Genomic DNA, 19201 nt, shown 5'->3' with positions numbered 1-19201 from the left:
ATGACATGTCCCTAATGAGTTTTGATGAATTCATGACATTATTTTCACCAGTTAAATGTTTGGAAACATCTACTTGTGCTAACTGAATGGGTGTGTCCAAACTTTTCACAATTTAAAACAGTTCCCAGGTTTGAATAACATGTCTGTGACACACTTTTGTCTCCAAACCTGAAAGATCAAGAATTCAAAGATACTAGCCTCGCTTCCCCAGTCATGTGCAGAAAGATGTAGCCCTTGATGTGTGGGTAGGCACACAGAGACCCAACTATTTGTATACAAACCATTAAAATGACAGCCCAGTAAGACATTCTTTGTATTCAACAATTTATGGTCCATGTAAAGTGCAACCATCCCCCTTCAAAAAAAGGTACCACAAAGGCACTAGCGTAGTTAAAACTGTGTTTTGGGTTGGCTCATGGCATCATCGTGTTGTTAGGATGTTGATGTTGTCAGCTACAACGCAATTGCTATGTCCCTTGTGATGATGAAGTTGTCAGTTTCCTATGCAGTTACTATGTTCCTGTAATTATAACATCTTTCGTCCTGTATTTTAGGTTATTTTATTTGAGATTCTTATTTTGTCATGCAGACCTTTATTCTGTCATAGAATTGTGCATAGCCCTAGCGAGAGTAAGTGAATGACTCTTTTGTCAGTACGTCCAGATTCTGAGAACTATCACAAAAATAGAGTTTTTCAGCACTTAACAGGAAAAAATAATCTGTGAATAATTGAATTCATGAGTAGCAAATTGTCGTGGGTTGACTATTCATGCCTGAAGAAGAAATGGAGGGATTCGGTCAAACATTCGAAAGTTTGGTTTCACTTTATGAAGGTTGACTCTGGCCTTGAATGGACTGTCTGTCACTGTGCTACAAACAAGCAGCATTGACAGTCCAGCTGCGCGTGCTGTCCAGTCGCGCCGACAAATTCGGCCTTCGGCGCACCCAGCCTTGAGAATTTGGACACAGGGCCAGGGTATGTTGTCATAAATGCAACCAAACGTTAAAATGTTTGGGGTGCAACACAATTAGGACAAACGTGCATCATATGTAAGTGGGAAATCAATTTTTCTGTAAACCTTTGTTTTTATTTTTTTACATTACTGTTGCAGTTGCAAGACATGTTAAATCATTAAAAAAAAGATTGCGTTGAAAAAAAAAAGAAAAACAATGGTACTGATAAAAATACCGTTAAGGCACCGGATCGATAATCAGTATCGATAAGAATAGTAGTACTGTATTGATAAAATCTTAATCCAAGCCAATCGTGAACTGCCAAATCAATGTCAACATTTGCCAACCAAGCCATTTTGTAGCTCACTATAACATTCATGCATTTGTTTGTTTTGCGTGCAGACAGACTTGTCTGTATGTATTATTAAATGAGCAGACTTGCTTTAACACGCTTTCATTTGACTTTTTTGGCGCTCTTCTTGAAGTTTGAGGCACCTCCGACTGCCAAATTTGTTATCTGGAGCTCTCCGTTGCCTCCTCATCATATTAACAATAGCAGCAGGCTTGTCACTTCTTCGACTTTTCATCCATTCTCTCTTTTCTCACCTCGCCTATGATTACATGATGATGTGGCAGCCCTCGCCCAAAACACTTTCCTGTCATTCTGTCCTCACCTCCCGGCGGTTTGCTGTAAACGCACGTCTCTCGCGGTTGTCGCATCTCCATTGCAGGTTTTTGCCTTCACCTACTAGCGCCCGAGCTGCGCGCGGGGGTTTCAAAGCCCTGGGCTGAGAGCGGCGGATCACACGGGGGGCCTGTGTGAGCCAAAGGTTAATGGACGGCCTTTGAACATGTATCGGGAGTCGGGGGAGGAAGGGCGAGGCGGCGGCAGCGGCGGCGGCGGCAACATGGCGGAGCTTTCTTTTCAAGCTGTCCTTTTTGAAGATGACGCTCGGCTCTCCCACGTGTCCCGTGTTTGTATGTGTGGCTTTTTTTTGGGGGGGGGGGGGGGGGTTGTTTACGTGTTTGCGGTATCAGCGTGTGCCAGTGTTTGTTATGTGTATGTTAGCTTGTGCGCATTGATTCAAACACTTCAAACATAGCTCGTACAAAAAGGCTGCCGGGCTGTTTGTGCTGTCGTGTGATAGCTGCCTTCTTTCTCTCAGGGCTGAGCAAGTTTAGGGACATGTTATGTTTGTTTTTTGTTGTTGTTTTTTACAATTTAAAACATTTCTTGGGCACTCTTGATATTATGTTTGATAATGCTATAGACAAAATACTGCAAGGTCAATACAGAGCCTTTTCCTATCCTTGCTGAAATCAGACCGATTTTATAAAGTGCCTGATTACTGTTTGAACCTCCACTTCAGTGCTTTTTATTTGCAAGTACACAGTCCAGTGCGGTAAAGCAGCAATCACCTGCTAAGACGATGATGGCAGTAAACAGTCGGGTCAAACGTAACCCAAATATGGATAAAAAATGGATCGATCCACTTTATGGGTCTATTTTACCCAACTTTCTGGGTTGTTAAATACAAAATGACCCAATTAATTGACCCAAGTAAAGGATCTGACCAATATTTATGAGTTGTTTTACACTAAAAGACCCATTCATTGACCCAACTTTGAGTCCGAACTGCGGATCGGTCCATTTTTGACCCATAGCTGGGTTATTTATGACCCAACTGTTTTTAGAGTGTACTTCATATGCTACACTGTGTGTATGTGGGCACATGGTTACGTTACCAATACAAATCTGAGCAATTAGAGGCAAAAGCTCTTAGTTAACACAAATCTGTGCATCCAGCAAAACTCTATGCGGCTCTGATTAACTGTGGCTCTGTCATCATGAGAGGGGTGTCTCACTGGTATGGGATATGGATTTTTCTTCATGACAGTTGCTTGAAAGTGGCTCTGGACATTACATCTCTCCTTATTTTCAAAGTGCTTGTCCTGCTTCTTGACTACTATAAGGTTAAAAAAAAATATTGACTTGCAAATGTCTTTTTATCTGGATGTGTTTGTTTTGTTATCATCTGCAAAGGCAAACATATGGCCTGCCTTTGGGTAGGAGGGATCTATTTAAAAAATATATTTTAAATGCAGGCTGCACTTGATATTGTTTTGAAACTGAAAATGTCGCATAGGTAACCTTAGTTGTGGAATTGACTGTCCAAGATGAGGCAGAGGCACCTAAAGAGCGAGGCAGTTAAATGCAAATGTATAAATGTATCTTCTGGAAAATAAAATTTAATTAGGCATTTAGTTTTAGGTGCCGAAAACAGGGTTAAAAGGGGGCCAAGTAGGACGGCGTCCGACGATGGGAGAGTTCAACAAGCGTTATACTGCTAAGTGTGATTTATTGGTCCGAGCATAAATTTGAGGTCATGAGCGCGGGGATTACTGCACAATCAAGTGGCATACATATTGCAAAAGGAACGGGCTGACTCGTAGACACCCACTGCTGAAGCTCAAATATTAGCACGCTCTCCGATACACAGTGTCCGCGCAGCCAAGGCTTTGGCCCGGCGTCTAAGGAGGTTAATTAAGTGTCTAATGCGGCGGCAGGCCCGAGCTTTGACACTCATCTTCCCTAACAGGTCTCTGGATGCGATTTGCAACTCTTGCGAAGGCGCGGGCATTTTTCTGACAGGGAGCCTCGCCCTCGCTCGCCTCCGCACTTTGCCTCTCGGCTGCTAGCCTCTCCTCTTGCTCAATCCTGACTTTCGCACTAGCACTCCGTCTCTCCCAGGCACAGGGACGTGCTGCTTCTACTCAGTTACAATTACTTAAGTAACTTTTGGGATAAATTGTACTTTTCAGAATAGTTGAGCCGAGCGTTGCGACCTAATATTTACTTTTACTTGAATATTTTTGTTTCGAACACTACGTTTGCTTTAATACACTGAGCTCCTTGCAGCTGGTTGCTTTTATTTGTATCTAACGATCATTGCTTGCCTGATGTTTTGGTTCATCAGAGAGACATGTAATTTGCATATGGACCAAGAGCGACCAAACAAACATGGCGACTACAGCGAGCAGCTGCTGCATAATGAAGCCAGCGTCTTCAACTTTTAAATCTGATGTTTGGGGTCATGGAAATTGAAAAAATAAGGTCCTTTCTAAGCTTTGTAAGGGAGAATTTTCATTGTAACTTCCAGGAGGGAAGAAATATGAAGTTTACTTGCACTTTGCTTTTTAGTGTTTACACACAACTGTCATGTTTTTTTTTTTTACTTTTGTACTTTGTATGCACTTTAAATTTTTTCCCCAGATGTTTAATTGCTGAGAAATGTGAGGTGACATACCACATATGGTCACTTGAGCACGAAAATGAATCCATCCTACTGCTTAAATCAGTTTTGAAGTGAACCAATCAAATCCTTATGAATCACAATTGTACGAACTAGCTAAAGAAAGAGTGAAAATGGGGATCAAATCATGGCGGTCTTCACAACGCCCAGCTAAACTTTTAGTTAAAACTCTTCTCTTTGTTTTCTTCCTGGAAACGTCATACATTTGCCTCATCACAATTTTGGGAGAGTTGTGCTGTCAAAAGCAAATTAAACAATTAGCCTAATGCTAATCACAACCCACTAGGCTGTTTGAAGGTCAAAAAGGGGGATTCGGAAGCAAATCACTACTCTGTATTGAATGTAAAGAGCCAGTGCAACTAGATCTGCACTCAGATGACTCAATGTTGTTTTTCGTTTTTTTACAGTAGTCCATTTTGACAGTACAGTGGGCCTTGTGGTTAGCACATCTGCTTCATAGTTATGAACGTCAGGTTTGAATTTTGGCTCTGGCCTTCCAGTATAGAATTTGTATCTTTTCTTCATGCTTGTGGTAGTTTCCTGCAGGTACAAAAATGTGCCTGTTAGGTTAAGTGAATAAAGTAAATTGTCCGTGAATGTGATTGGGCATGCCTTTTTTGTCTTTATGTGCCTTAAGGCGTACCCTTGCCTCTTGCCCAAAGTCATCTGGGGTTAGCCTCCAAACCATCCACACCCCTAAAGAGGACAAGTGCTAAAAAAATAAAATAAATGGATGGTGATCCTTTTTTTCCTCTGCTAACCAATCAATGGACTTCAGTGTGTCAGGCTCCACCCCTCAAGTTCGGTCCCACTGGGGTCTTTACCCCAAAGGGAGGTTGCTGAGGCTGTTGTTTCCTCTCCCAACTTGACAATATAAAACAATGAAAGGTGTACATTACTAAACCTAACCAGGCCTTACTATTTATTTGTATGCCTGCCACCCCTTCCCAGCTTCACCTTGCCTTTACTCCAACATGTTGCACCGATGAGACACAAGATGTCTGCCTGCTTGTGCGATATGTGTCGCAAACAAAGTCACTCTGGGCCTGTAGCACAGCGCTTCTCTCCCTCGGGGAAAAATATTTTACACCGGTTGCATCTCATACTTGGACCGGCTGGACAGATTTTTTATTTTAATTTTGGGGCTATGTCTTCTACCCTCCCTTGCTGAAGTTTTTTTATTATTATTGCATAATTAGGCACCAGAGCTTGCGACGAAGCGTTTTGACAGTATGAGCACGTCCCGTCTCGCCTCGCTTCTCAAGTGTTTGTGTGTGTGTGTTGGCGTCTTAATCTCCCCCGCCATGCCTGCTAGGTCCCCCTAAAGCAAAGTTTGTCAACAAGCGGGAGTTCTGGAGGTCGAAGCGGCATGAGGTTTGCCCGCAAGTCTGTTTTTTGGGTAATTTTGCAAATCTGAGTTGGTACGGGTTGGAGGGGCAAGGGGTGTTTATTTCCTTTCCAGTGGGGGCTTGTTTCATTCCCGCTTGACTGATGTAATGTTGTGGATTGCTCTGTAATGCAATTTATTTCACTACGATGTTACTCAAGCGCTCTAGTGATCGCACTCCATCATCGTCAATGTTTTTTTTTTCCTTCTTCTTCTTCTTGTGTTCTGACCCTGGCTAGGAGGGGGTGGCTGGTGACTCCCCCGCTCGGTCGCTCCTCATCTTGTCTCAGCTGGCTGTTCGAGATGGCGGGCCCAAGAATTAGCGTACAGATGATATGGACAAAAATATTGGGACACAACTCCTATTCACTTTAGAGACAGTCCTCCAATAAATACGACTACATAGGTCGTTTTGAAAAGGTGCCAAATTAGGAGCAGGTGTTGCATATTTTAGCTTAGCGATCTCTATCTGCCATGTTAAATAGCGCAAATATTCAAAACTAAGACTCGAACCCGGTCCATCTGGTCAGAAGACGAGTGGTTATCTGACTGAGCTATTTGTCCAGTGATTGTGTTAGTGTTGACTACATGTTTTGTACCGGTCTACAGTACAACCTCACTAAAAGCCTCATCCTAACCCCAACCATTAGTCCGTGATGGTGAATTGACATACTCGTCAACACTAAAAATGAACACTTCGATTACCACGGGACTGCTAGATCAGTAAGATAGATGTTAGTCTTTCAACCTGACGATCCAGGTTTGAGTCTCAGTTTTGTATTTCTTCGCTATTCAACATGGCCGATAGAGGTCGCTAAACTACGATATGTAACACTTGGTCGTATTTTGGTTTATGGTAAAACGACCAATATGGTCGTTATTGTTGGAGGAGACAAGTGTAAAGTAAATTTAAGATATTTTGTTCTTAATAGATGTTTATAGCAGATAGATAAATGCTTAAGCCTCTACAACTTGCGTTGGTAGTGCTCATGCTGCTAAAATCTATAATAAATAACAATTCTGACTGAGATAGAATTTACATTCTGTAATAGAACAAGGTGGATTTTTTTCCAATTGGAATTAGCCAATGCTCTGTTAACCAACAAATTCTAGCTCGATATCTGTTCACCAAAAACTTTAAGTTAGTATATAACAAGCAAGTTTGGGATTACATTTTTTTTATTTATTTATCATAATTTAACAAGGTGGAACTTTAAGAGTACAACATACAGGTTAATCCTAAAATGTAACCTCCCCCCCAAAAAATGTTTGGGACAATGTTTACACTCACCCCCCTTCTTTTAGGTTCCCTCCAAAAGAGTGATGTCACTCGTTTATAGGGACTATTTTTTTCCTAAGTGTACAACATTACCTACACGCTAACAAGGTGGAATGTGATATCAAGACTAAAAAATAAAAAATAAAAAATAAATGAAAACCACTGATTCCATTGCGACATTCTATCTTTACCTTTAGATATATACTCCAATTCAATTTAGTCAATAATGAAGGTGTAGTTCTATTTATTTCCATTTAAATGGCAAATATGTGCATTTGGAACTGAACATTTGCCTTGGGGTCCTCATTTAAAGGGACAAAATAAGTTAATTACTCCTGGGGGGGGCAAAACATTGGAGGGTGATTTTGTGTCCTTGTAAGAAGGAATACCATAATCTATGCTGAAATGGTTTCATAATAAGCATTTCATTTACTCAAAGTAAAATATTAATAATCTTTTTATGAGAATGGAAAAGACCCCAAAAGGCAAAAAGGACCCACAGAAAAACAGCCATTAAATCACTATAAACTCATTGTTGAATTTTGTCTTCATTCTGAGATTTTAGGTATCTTTTTTTTTTTTTACTTTTGTTTTGTCTAGTCAAGCAAAATCTCTTACCTGCTGCACTACAGCCTTCGTCAGCGCTGTCACCGCTTCCTTGTGTGACGTGTCTCGAAACAGACGTGCATGTTTTTGAATGTGGAGGGAAGCATGAGTACGAGTGCTAACCACTACCTCACTGTGCTGAAGATCGAACAGATTGGGCATGATTTATGTGAACCCTGACCTCTCAACCCTGTCACACGCTGGGCAAAAATTCCACTCCAAAGTTCTGTCGGCCTTCCAAAAGAGTGGAAGCTGTTAAAACTACGAAGGGGACATTGACTCTGTATTTCTTTGATATTTCTTGTTGGTTAAATGACCTAGTGTCCCAATACTTTTGTCCACAAGCCTTTCGGTTTGTCTCGGGATGTCGCAGCTCCTCAGCTCGAAGGCGAGTGCGCGGATGTGACAGTCGTAGCCGCGGTCGCCCGGCCTCGTCAGCGTTGACAGGCCGAGCTCTGGCGACTCATTAGGCTAACTTAGCGCACTAAGTGAATGGCTAAGATCCGGGGCCGCTAAGCTGATGAATTGCTACGGTCGCTTCTCGGCTGCGTCGGGATCCCTATCGCTGTCCCCCGTGACTGTGTGATGAGACGTTTTCTTGGCCAGCGTGGAGGTCACTCTAAGGACAAAGGGGTTAGGAGACGAAGCGGGCCACTGACTTCCGCAACTTCCCGACACTGCTTTGGCATAAATGTTCTTAGCTGCTATGCTTGAGTGCAATGCTAATGAGAAGCATTAAGAGATAACTGCTGGAGCAGACAGGAGGGCTAAGAGCGGCTCGTCACATTACGGGCCCAGAAAGCCAACCGGCCGCCTAACAAGTTGGCCGGCGAGCTCCACAAGTATATGTCCTGTTGAACACACGCCACCTGTAATATTCCTCGTTAATGCCATCGGGGGAAACAATAGTGGCACCTTGACTTGACAGGGCAAAGACTAATAAAGTTTACTTATTGGTGCCCGTCCTTTTACACTCTGTATTTTTGGTAAATGTCTCATTTGAGTTAAAACCTATTTCTATAAATGTCATAAGGTCTTTAAAGATCCTATCTCATTCACTCCTAGCCATTTTCACTGAAGCAACCCTCTTCGCTCCCAGCTGTTTTACTGGATTTTGATTGATTTTGCAAGCCCCACAGAATATTGTGTTCTATTGCTATAAAAACATGGAATCTACCAAAATAAAGATTAGTCTCTTCTTTAATCAGGAAAAAAGTATATATCTAACTGTTTCCGTTTTGCAGCAATTAGCATTAAAATATACCTATATTTCATCATTATTCACAAATCTGTTTCAAACAGTGGGAAAAAGCATTTTGCAACATGGCCCTGGTTGATACCTTATACTCTGCTGCCACCTGCTGGCCGTTTTTGTAATAACTGCCATTGCTTTTGTATGCTCGAGCATAAAAGAAAAACGTTAAAAATGTATAAATACATTTGGGGAACATGGCAATATTTAAAATAGAACGTTTTTATACGTTTTTTGGAGCAAATGAGTTAGCAAAGAACATTTTGTTTTCACGGACCCCTTGCAATTACATCTCAGACCACTAGGGCTTTACTTTGCAGAAGTGTTGTTTCTGTAAAGCAACGGTTTTATTTTGTTAGGGCTTCTTGTCTTGCTTACATTCGCGTTAACCTGATAGGACTCTGACCATTTATTTATATCCATTCATTCTCCAAACTGCTTACAAAACAAAAGAATTCCATTGGATTGTAGCTTCTGTGATTAAAAAAAAAAAAGAGCACTGAGTAAAGATTTAAATACTTATGAATAAATTAAGTTCCGTGCTTGGCCACGGAATAAATTAAACTTGTAAGTTAAGGTATTATTGCATATGGACAGCTATTGAATGGATGTGCATAACAAAAGATGTTCGGAGGTTCTGCACAGGTTGTCAGAAATGTCAAAGCTAACATCCCACGGTCAGATTTGGTCGGAAAATTTTTGACAAATCCCAAAAGCCGAAGCTCGTAGGCCTTCGAAAACGTCAAAAAATATGACAGCTCTTGGTGGATACGGCGGGATAAAGTTCGACACAGCATGTGAAATAGTTCTCTGGGAATGTCAAGGGGAATTCATCCTGACTGGGAAAAACTTGCCACGTGCATTCACAAGTCCATAACTTTGTGCTGGGATTCAGTAAATTACAATTCAATGAAGACACTTTAGATGTAACTTTACCGAGCATAATTTAAGTTTTTGGCTTATTTGGTTTCTGAATATTGTTGACGTTTGCCAGGGTTACCTTAATTAAACCAATTGGGATTAGGAATCAGTGCGGGCCTACTAAGTATTATTTGTATTTATTTGTTATTGTTTACTTCTGTGTTGATGCTGCCCAGTGTCCAAACTAGTGTAGTTGTTTACACAGCTTTGTAATGGGTGCATGCAAGTTGTTTCAGATGTCCAGTTAAAGTAAATAAATATTTGGACACTCATTATTTGGTCTTCTGTGTAAATGCCGCCTTTCGTTGAAGACTGAGAACCGAGAACTTTTCTTCCTTCCTTTCATTGTGAATTCAGTGTTGTTAATGGCGAAGAGTCCTCGTCTGCCAGCGCATTTAGTCTCGCGCGACAAACGAGCGGCCGCCGCCGAGTGCCGTAATAGGTGCAGAGAAGAGCAAGCTCGGGATGAGAGAAGAAAAAAAAAAACGTTCTTGTCAGACGGTCCAAACACCCATTCACCCTCAGGCTTTAATTACGGTGCGAGGATAATGATTCAAATCCAATCATCTCTCTCTCTCTTGCTCTTAATTTGTAGCTGCCATTATGAAGGCAAGCACTTCAGCCCCTCGCGCACGCCGCCCTGGAGTAACACCGGCCGCACCGTGCCCATGCAGATCAGTGCATAAAATTAGAGATTTAGCTCGCACTTTAGCTCTGAACCTTAATGACAATTGGCAGCCATTTTATTTGTTCACAACAGACAGATATTTAAGTATTTTTCTATATCATCGGACAGTGGTTCTCAGACATTTTACACCAAGAACCACCTAAAAAAAACTCTCCAAGTACCGCCATCATGGGCATAAATGCTCATCAAAAATAAATGTATATTTAATGTTATTGTAAGACACTGTAAACATCAGGCTTTAAAGATTAACACTCTGCTTCAATATATACAAATAAAGAAAATTGTACTTAAATGAGTCAGTTCAAACACAATGCACGTAAACATTAAATAAAAACTGTACCACACTGAAAATCACTGGCATAGGCGATGAGTCATCATCTCACAGAGGGATTAGATGCACCTATACATATGGCTCCTGCTGAGGAAGACACTTTGTCATCTGATTGTTGTGACATGCACGACTCTATGCTGAATGTGTGTGTGTGTGTTTGTGTTTGTGCTGGCTGGCTGGCTGCGGCGACCCTGAAAGCGTAATGGATTCCCACTCATTGAAGGACAATCGTAGCTCATGGCCGGTCCAAGCTCATCCTCTGCTCATCTCGTCTCAGCTCAGCTCCTCTCCAGCTAGGCCTCCAGCCATCTGGCTGCGTACACACACTTTATTTTGCTTCCTCATACACACGCACACACGCACGCGCGCACACACACACATCAGTAAAGTTCCACTCCATTCAAAAGCTCATGCAAAGTACATCATGATGTGCTGATGTAGGCGCTAAAAATTTCCCTGGAAGCCAAACTTTGTGAGTTTCAGCAGTGAATGACTTGAGGTGGTAGCAGACATCGTTCAAGTCGAATACAGGCTGTAATCTTTGAATGCACTCACCTGCACAATCTAATGAGATCCAATGCAACAACCCGGAATCACCTAACCAAGCACTGACAATCCTGAAAATGTATTTTTCAGTGGTTAGCCATTTTTTTTAAATCAAGTACTCCCTTTAAAATCAAGGCTGTGGTTTTATTCCTTATTCAAGATTTATTGGAAAACACTAACATTATGCACTGTTTGACCATTAACAGTATGCTTGAATATAGGAAAATAAAATACTTTAATAATGATTTAATAATTTAATTTTAAAATTCCTTAAAAGTTACATAACAATGGTCTCTAGGTAAATGTTTAAACAAACAGTTGTTACAGATTAAACAACAAAACAAGAACAAACCTAGAAATTAAATACTTCTACAAATAAACTGTGCATGGACCTTTTCCCCCCTTATCAGTGGGAGCCTGCACAACAAGTGGTCACTAACTGCCACACACAGCTTTATTCTCCCTGCCCCAACTTGGCCCCAATGCAAGATAACCAATCAAATTACAAGATGTACACTGTCAACTATTCTAAAAAGTGAAGTTTGCATGGCCAATGCCAGAAACTTAGAGACCATGCTTTGCTCACGCAAAAAAATAAAAAATGCTTGGCAATTTCGCCTCGCCCATCTGTCTAAGATACAGGTTTCCGATTTGGGCAAATTTCCTTGTTGAAGTCTGGCATAGTACGAAGCCTGGATGTTGCCCAAAATGGCTGCTTCAGACCAAAATGGCCAACTTCCTGCTCAATTTCAGGCATGGGCCCTTGAGATTTTGTCGTTCATCCTGTCATGATAGACTTGTCCACCCAGTTTAGTGTCAATTGGTGGAACTGGTGTCAGGGGCTTATATTCTTTCTAACTTTCCCCAGGACGCTAGTGAGTGACTTTTGCGGCATTGATACGCACGAGTGTTCAGGCATGTTGTCCCGTGAAAAAAAGCATTTCAGAAGAATAATGTAAAATGTAATGCAGCAAACTACAGCCACAATAATAAACGTTTAATTCCCCTGTGATCGTGTTTTGGATTGGATCTCATTAAATTGGGCAGGTGTCCCTATTGCTGTGGCCCGCTAGTATCTGCGCTAATGACAAATAACCTGAACCAAGTAATTGATTTGTCTTCATTCGTCCCATTCTGTATGAAATTGGAGCATCGCCTCGGTGTGTGACAAAGTAAACACTTCAGCATCTAAACGGGCGAGCCGCAGATGATAGACGGCACCTTGCCGGCGCACTGATATTAAGCCGGAATTAATTACACAAACACTAGAAGATAAGCATATGCGGCGGTAATGAAACGACCTGGTATCAATCAAAAACTGCACAGGAATTTTTTTTCTTCTTTTTTTTTTTAGCAAGCAGTTTTTCACTGACCCACTTGTAGTCTAACAGAAACAAACAGTGCCTTGGGCTGCTATGGCAAAGTTCTCAGCCTCTGTACCGCTTGTATTTCAGATTGAACACAGAATGATGATTACGTTATGCAATGCAGGGAAACAAAATTCATCGAAAATGCTGCTACACTGCTAGCATGACTTATTCATAGTATTGCCAAAAACGAAATGTTACCTGTTTTTGACACATAACAAAAACATTTTTTGTTGTTGTTTGTTTATTGATTGCAAACATCTTTATTTTTTAATATTGCCTAGGTTTACTGCGCTTCCTGACATCAATGCGAAACAACAGCTCAGTTGTGTTTACTCTCACGACACAACATTAACATCATTTGCTCAATGTGTCGCATATTTTAAATATATTTATTGTGTTTGTTTTTTATTCTGAGAATTAGCTCTTGAGCGCAAATGTTTGCACACCTTGAACCCCCTCCAGCGTGTTTGTGCCTACTATTCTTGTTGTACGAGTGGACCGAGTGACCTGCGCCCCTCCGCCCCCCGCCTCCCTTCCATTGACTCTCTCGGTGTGAGCTTGTAATCATTGTCCAGCTGCGGTGTACTTTCACCACGGGCTAGTTAAGAGAACAAGGCCACACACTGGCATCACTGGGCTTAGTGAGCCTGCTGTTAGGCGCTGACATTCAATGCAACTGCACTCCACCATGTGTGCGTGTGTCACAAGGTGCGTTTTTTTTTGCATTCATGTACGTGTTGTTGGTTTTTTTTGCCTCGCCTGCTGTTTGCATCTCCGCGGCTTTAATTAGTATGCGCTTTTGCATCTAGGTCTTTGTGATTTGGAGCTGCATGCTGGCGAGGCAGAAAAGATACAAAGTGTGTGTGCAGAGGGTGTATGCGTGTTTGTGTGTGTGTGTGTGTGTGTGTGTGTGTGTGTGTGTGTGTGTGTGTGTGTGTGTGTGTGTGTGTGTGTGTGTGTGTGTGTGCGTGCGTGCTTGCGAGTCATTCAGCCCTGATGGACTTAGTTACACAACTCAACTCCACCCCCCAGCCGCATGGGTGCCATTTAGAAATACGATCAAGTCAATTGGCAGTGAATCATGTAGCACACGGCTACGGAGTGCGTGGGGTGGGGGGGGCGGTGTCGGCGGGTGGGGGGTTGACTGACGTCGACGTTGACCCAAATGGGCACTGTGCCACTGGAATCAGAGGTGGCAAAAGTACGCACACTCGTACTTAAGCACAGATTGTTAGCCTAATGTTGTAGTATAAATGCTTAAGTTCAATTGTGTTTGTTCTTATTTTCCCAAAAGGTTCTAATATGACTTAGAGTGCCATGCTATAAGGCTGTAAAAGATCGTTGTACATCAGAATTAGTGGTTGAAGGACAAGCCTATTTTGACAAAATAAGGAGTTGGAAGTACAAATATCTGTTTTCAAATGTAGGGAGTAAAAATAAGAAGTTGTCTGAAAAATCTATTCAAGTATTGAAAAACCTTCTGAGGTACAATCACAGTTTTTCTTTTCAAAGACAAAAAATACTTTTGTCTACATTTGTCTTTGAAAAGAAAAACTGTGATTTAGAAGACAAGATGAACATTTTTAACCAACCTTCTGAGGTACTAAACGTGTACATCATTGCTCACACCACTGACTGGAATGGACAATGGGCTGAAACCCAAGCAGTGTAGGTTTGGGGCCGACATCCCTACTGAGGGGCTGACTCAGGTTAGGGGATGTAAAAGTGGCACTCACTGTGAAATTTGAGCTCTGCCAGCATGCAGACTATCGACTCGAAGCGCCGTCCAAGCCGTCTGTTCCTTCGCAACACTTTTGGCAGCTGCGCGCCTACCCGTTTAACAGTCCTCCGACGGCGCACCCGCTCACAGAGGACTCCCATTTCTGCCCGTCCAATAAGTTTTGTTAGTTCAGAACCATGGACAGCGGCAGTGTCTGCTCACGCTGGCTAGCAGGCTCAAGAGAGCAAACGCTGGCTGACCTTCAATGAGCAGTGGACTTTCAGATTCCTGATTTCTTTCTTTAAAGCGGTACACTGCATGTCCAGATACCCAATTACACCATTCACAGGTTCACCAGTTTTTGTTTTCTAATTCCTATAGAACAGTGAATTTACTAAAAAATTACCCTTTTTGTGGTGTTAAGTTTAGGATGTGAAAGTGTGCGGCACACATTTGAGTGGAAACTCTGTAAAAATAGAGCAACTGTAGAGCAGATTTGGACCTGGCACAAAATAAATATATAAATGTGAAGTAAAAAAAATTGTGAAGACTTGTGAAATTGGTTTGAAAATTTGTATCACTCTGGATTTGTTTTGGGAATTTTGTTAAACAAATATACGTCAGAAAAGGAGTGTCGTTACTGCATATCATCACGCCTGTAATTCAGTTGCAGGCAGGAAGCGGAAATTGTTTTTGTGTTGTTCACAAAAGCAACAACAAAGTATGTTTTGTTTGTTAATTTAATCAGTTATTTGGCTCCACCAACACGAATGGCCTTAGCTGCAAAAGCTCACCATTAGCATGTCACGCTAGCGAGCCAAAGGATCAGCATAAACATTGGACAATTAGTCTACTTTACGTTAAATCGTGTCACGCTCTCATGTAATTTGTTGAGTTCTCCACGACAAGAAAAAAGTTACACGAAGTAGTTTGGAAAAGCAAAAATAAAGCTAATTGACGCGACAACTGCGCTCAGAAGGTTGTGTTAGCATGTCGGCTAAGAGTTCACTCCTGTTTGTACACTTTAATATATCATTTAAGCTCACAAGCACACCTGGAGGTTTGTTCTGACATCTCCGGGTTTCTATTCTTGCCTTGGACCTTACATGGGGGACCGTTCACACTTTAAGTCAAACGTTATTACAGGAAATACATCTTTGTGATCCTACATTTTTCAGTAAACCACAGTCATGTTGATAGCCATTGACCATTGATGTAGGCTGAATGAAATGACTCTTGTTCTATCAAAATGCTTGGTTGGAACTGCTGTATTGTCTATTAGATGTCACTAGTTAGATATTCAAAAAAAAAATTTTTTTTAAAGGCACATTTTGGCATTACTCCATTGTATCAGATTTTTAGCCACATAATTCAGAATTGTGTTCCGCAGAGTGTGAATCCAGCCTAATTCTATGTGTTTTTCCCAACTGAGAGCGGCAGTGTCAAGGTGTGGAGTGGAGGAGAGTGCCGGAGAGACAACAACTATCTCTCAAAGCAACTCTCTGCAGCCCTCGTTCATGCCTCTCAGCCTGGCTTGACGATTAACCCCACATACCCCTGCTCCCTGCTGGCTCCACACCGAAGCCCCTCACTTGCTCGCTGACCACCACGCATGTCAAACAGCAGCAAGCACATAAACACACACACCAGAAATAAAAGTATAGGCTGACAATTACATTTTCACTATCTTCTCACGTGCGTTTTTGACACAAGCCGGGCGGCAAAGGAAGAAGCCCCCCCGTCGTGAGACCCAAGTGTAGGAGTTTGTTAACATGTGACACTCTCACAGTTTGTCTCGCTAGTATCCCGTCTGCCAATATGCGATCACAACCAGAATGCCAGTTTTGTGTGCACATCCTAGGAAAATATGTCACATTACTACTATACACTGTTAAGTTTTTGAAGTCCATCCTTCCATTTTCTATATCACTTGTCCACGTTAATATGGCAAATGCACATCAAAGTATCTCAGTTTTCAAACGTAAAGCTGGAGTATGCAACCCTGAAGCTGCTAGCAACGTATCATCATTTCACTGCTTCCTCCAAGAGTTCACGGTGCCACGCTACAGTAGCTGCATTGCTAACATGAATTATTCATGGTGGAGTATTGCCAAAAAACGAAATGTTACCGGTTTGATTTTATTTATTATTTTGGCATTTACAAGCTATCAAGTTACCATACTCGATAACCTAATGGGCCTTATCCGGCTGTCCGCACCTCAAACAGCATCCCTTGACATGAAGTCTAGAGCTTTCCACAGTCAGCTTGCTAACTGAATCATGTTGCTAAGTGAGGTCCACCATACGCTCATAAAATGCTACATATTGTCAGCAAAGGCTCCAACTCACAAATGAGAACAAACGATGTAAAAAATGGATGGATGAATGGTTTTCTTTATGTGTCTCACTACTGGACGGCGGTCGGTCCAGTGTGTAGCCCACCTCTTGCTCATTGTCAGCTGGTATAGCGTAGCCGCCACCCTATTGAGGACAAGCTCTATAGAAAATACAAATCTTGAAAGATCTATTTTCACTTTCCAATACTTTAATAGCTCCTTTACTAACCTGGGCTGACACCTCACCTGATATTTACAGCGTGGCCCGGTATTAAAGCGTCTCCTTTAAGAGTCAAAGTCTGTCGATTTATCAATAATTTCACTCCCCCTCCCGCCATCTTCCCCATCCCAGCGCTGAGCCGGTCGATGATGCCCTTTGGCTTGATGCGCCGAGAGCTGGCTTGCGAAGGCTACCCCATCGAGCTGCGCTGCCCAGGGAGCGACGTCATCATGATCGAGACGGCCAACTACGGACGCACAGACGACAAGATCTGCGACGCCGACCCCTTCCAGATGGAGAACGTGCAGTGCTACCTGCCCGACGCCGTCAAGATCATGTCACAAAGGTCTGTCTGCACTGCGCTCATATACGTACACTCGCAGGCCACTTCATGAGTTACGCCTTCACATTCAATTGAGATCCAGTGCAGAAATTCTGCCTTTACAAAAATGACAAGATCATACAGATATGATTCATTAATAAGGAATAATATTACATAAATACTAACATTATTAAATTATAATTTCAGCAAATTTGTTATTTCAAAAGTGTGTATGAAACTGATAGCCCTTTGCATTAATCACTGCCAAAGAAGTAACTCTCAGTTAAAAGTAAAAATAAAAATGGTGTCCATTCCACAAAGCAGGTTTAGTGAGAACCCTGAGTCTATTAATCCTGAAATGTAGGAAACTCAGAATTTTCCGTTTCAGAAAGCGAGGTAACGGAAACCAGAGAAAGAGAGCGAACTCTAGCCTGTTTCATAAAATGAGGTCATTTAAGGTCTCGGTCAGTTACCGTAGTAACAGAGTCTTTGATTATAAACCTAACTTGGTCAATACCAGGTTTACCACAATGAACCTTGAGTTTCTCTCTGTCTCCGCCTCCTTTCAGCCCCACACAACATTTGATTTCCTCATTCATTCAGTCAGCTGGCGAGTTTTGGCGTAACATAGTTTGGCTGTCTGTTATTAAAAAAAAACATGTTTAAACAGTCAATAACAATAATAATAATAATATTAAAAGTCCACCTTTTCACAAACATGGCATGTCCTTTTGACAATGAAGGTGCACTCTAAAAAGAGAATTGTTTAACCAATTTAAGATTACAAATTTCATTGTTGACCAATTTAATAAAATTCCTTCAATCGGTAACACACAATTGAATTAAGGTAATCCAAAGTGAACATATTAAGTTTAATTAATTATGAGTTCACTAAACCAATATATTCACTTGAATTAAGTTAATCCAAAATTAATCCAAAGTGAATATATTATGTTACAAATTGAATTGTTGACCAATTTAATAAAATTCCTTCAATTGGTAACACAATTGAATTAAATTAATCCAAAGTGTATATTAAGTTTAATTATTTAAGAGTTCACTAAACCAATATATTCACTTGAATTAAGTTAATTCAAAATGTATCCAAAGTGAATATATTACGTTCAATAAACTCTTAATTAACTACATTTAATATATTCACTTTGGATTAATTTAATCCAATCGTGTGTTACCAATTGAAGCAATTTTATTAAATTGGTCAACAATTCAATTTGTAATCTTAAATTTGTTCAACAATTCTCTTTTTAGAGTGTGCAACCTTACTGCGCAGGGAATTAAATATTTGTTGTGAGATGGTTATCGGGCCACGCATAGATATTCTGGCATTTCCAGACAGCTATCTTTTTGAACGGTACCGTTTCACATCACAGCCCATCATCTACATACACAACTTAATCCGTCCTTACATTTGCAACATTACCAGCCGTAGTCATGCGCTCACATCCCAGCATATATTGTGTGTTGCGCTCCGGGTTGATTTCTTACCTGTTTGAACAATGTTTCTATATTTCAAGTTGCTGTCAAGTGGGGGAAAATGCTGTCAAGTGTAGTTCTCCCCTGCAGGAGTGCACCTAAATGAAATAAATGAATGAGCTGTCTGATTCATGCAGGTTGCCCCTGTAATATTATTGTGATTGCAAACTACATTTAAATTTAGGCATCACATGTTCAAATTCACCATACGATCGCATTAAGATTTCCAGTTCGACTGGGGTAAAAAAAAATGCCCTCTGCTTCCCCCTTGCCATGGTGACTCGTCAAATCTGGGCTCCATTGATGCAGTGTTTTTAGAGTGGGGGTTTACGTGCTTAACTCCAGGTGAAACTACTCTGCGTTGATCAAACTAACTCAAATCAGCGGTCCTGGAACCGAAAATGCAGCGTTTTCTATCTCAGGGTAGGTCAACTCACAGTTCAGGGTCAGCCTGAGTTTGT

At 41.4% G+C, this 19201-nt stretch overlaps 1 protein-coding gene across 6 annotated transcripts in view; it reads left to right on the top strand.

Annotated features, from left to right (window-relative positions):
- Window positions 1-19201, top strand: part of adgrl1a (adhesion G protein-coupled receptor L1a) — a 182908-nt gene that overhangs the window by 80041 nt on the left and 83666 nt on the right. For 3 of the 6 annotated variants that reach the window (XM_086085997.1, XM_086085989.1, XM_086086004.1), the window contains exon 4: window positions 17057-17270. In XM_086085997.1, coding sequence (XP_085942123.1) covers window positions 17057-17270 — 214 coding nt within the window. Of the gene's footprint in view, window positions 1-1733; window positions 1933-13213; window positions 13357-17056; window positions 17271-19201 lie in introns of those variants that run through there. The other 3 variants (XM_086085981.1, XM_086085972.1, XM_086086012.1) reach the window with 3 other exon arrangements.

This window comes from Leptonotus elevatus, chromosome 1, assembly GCF_054856555.1.
Source record: "Leptonotus elevatus isolate MCC_2025b chromosome 1, RoL_Lele_1.0, whole genome shotgun sequence".
Lineage (NCBI taxonomy): Eukaryota > Metazoa > Chordata > Actinopteri > Syngnathiformes > Syngnathidae > Leptonotus > Leptonotus elevatus.
This window is presented reverse-complemented; position numbering and strand designations above follow the sequence as displayed.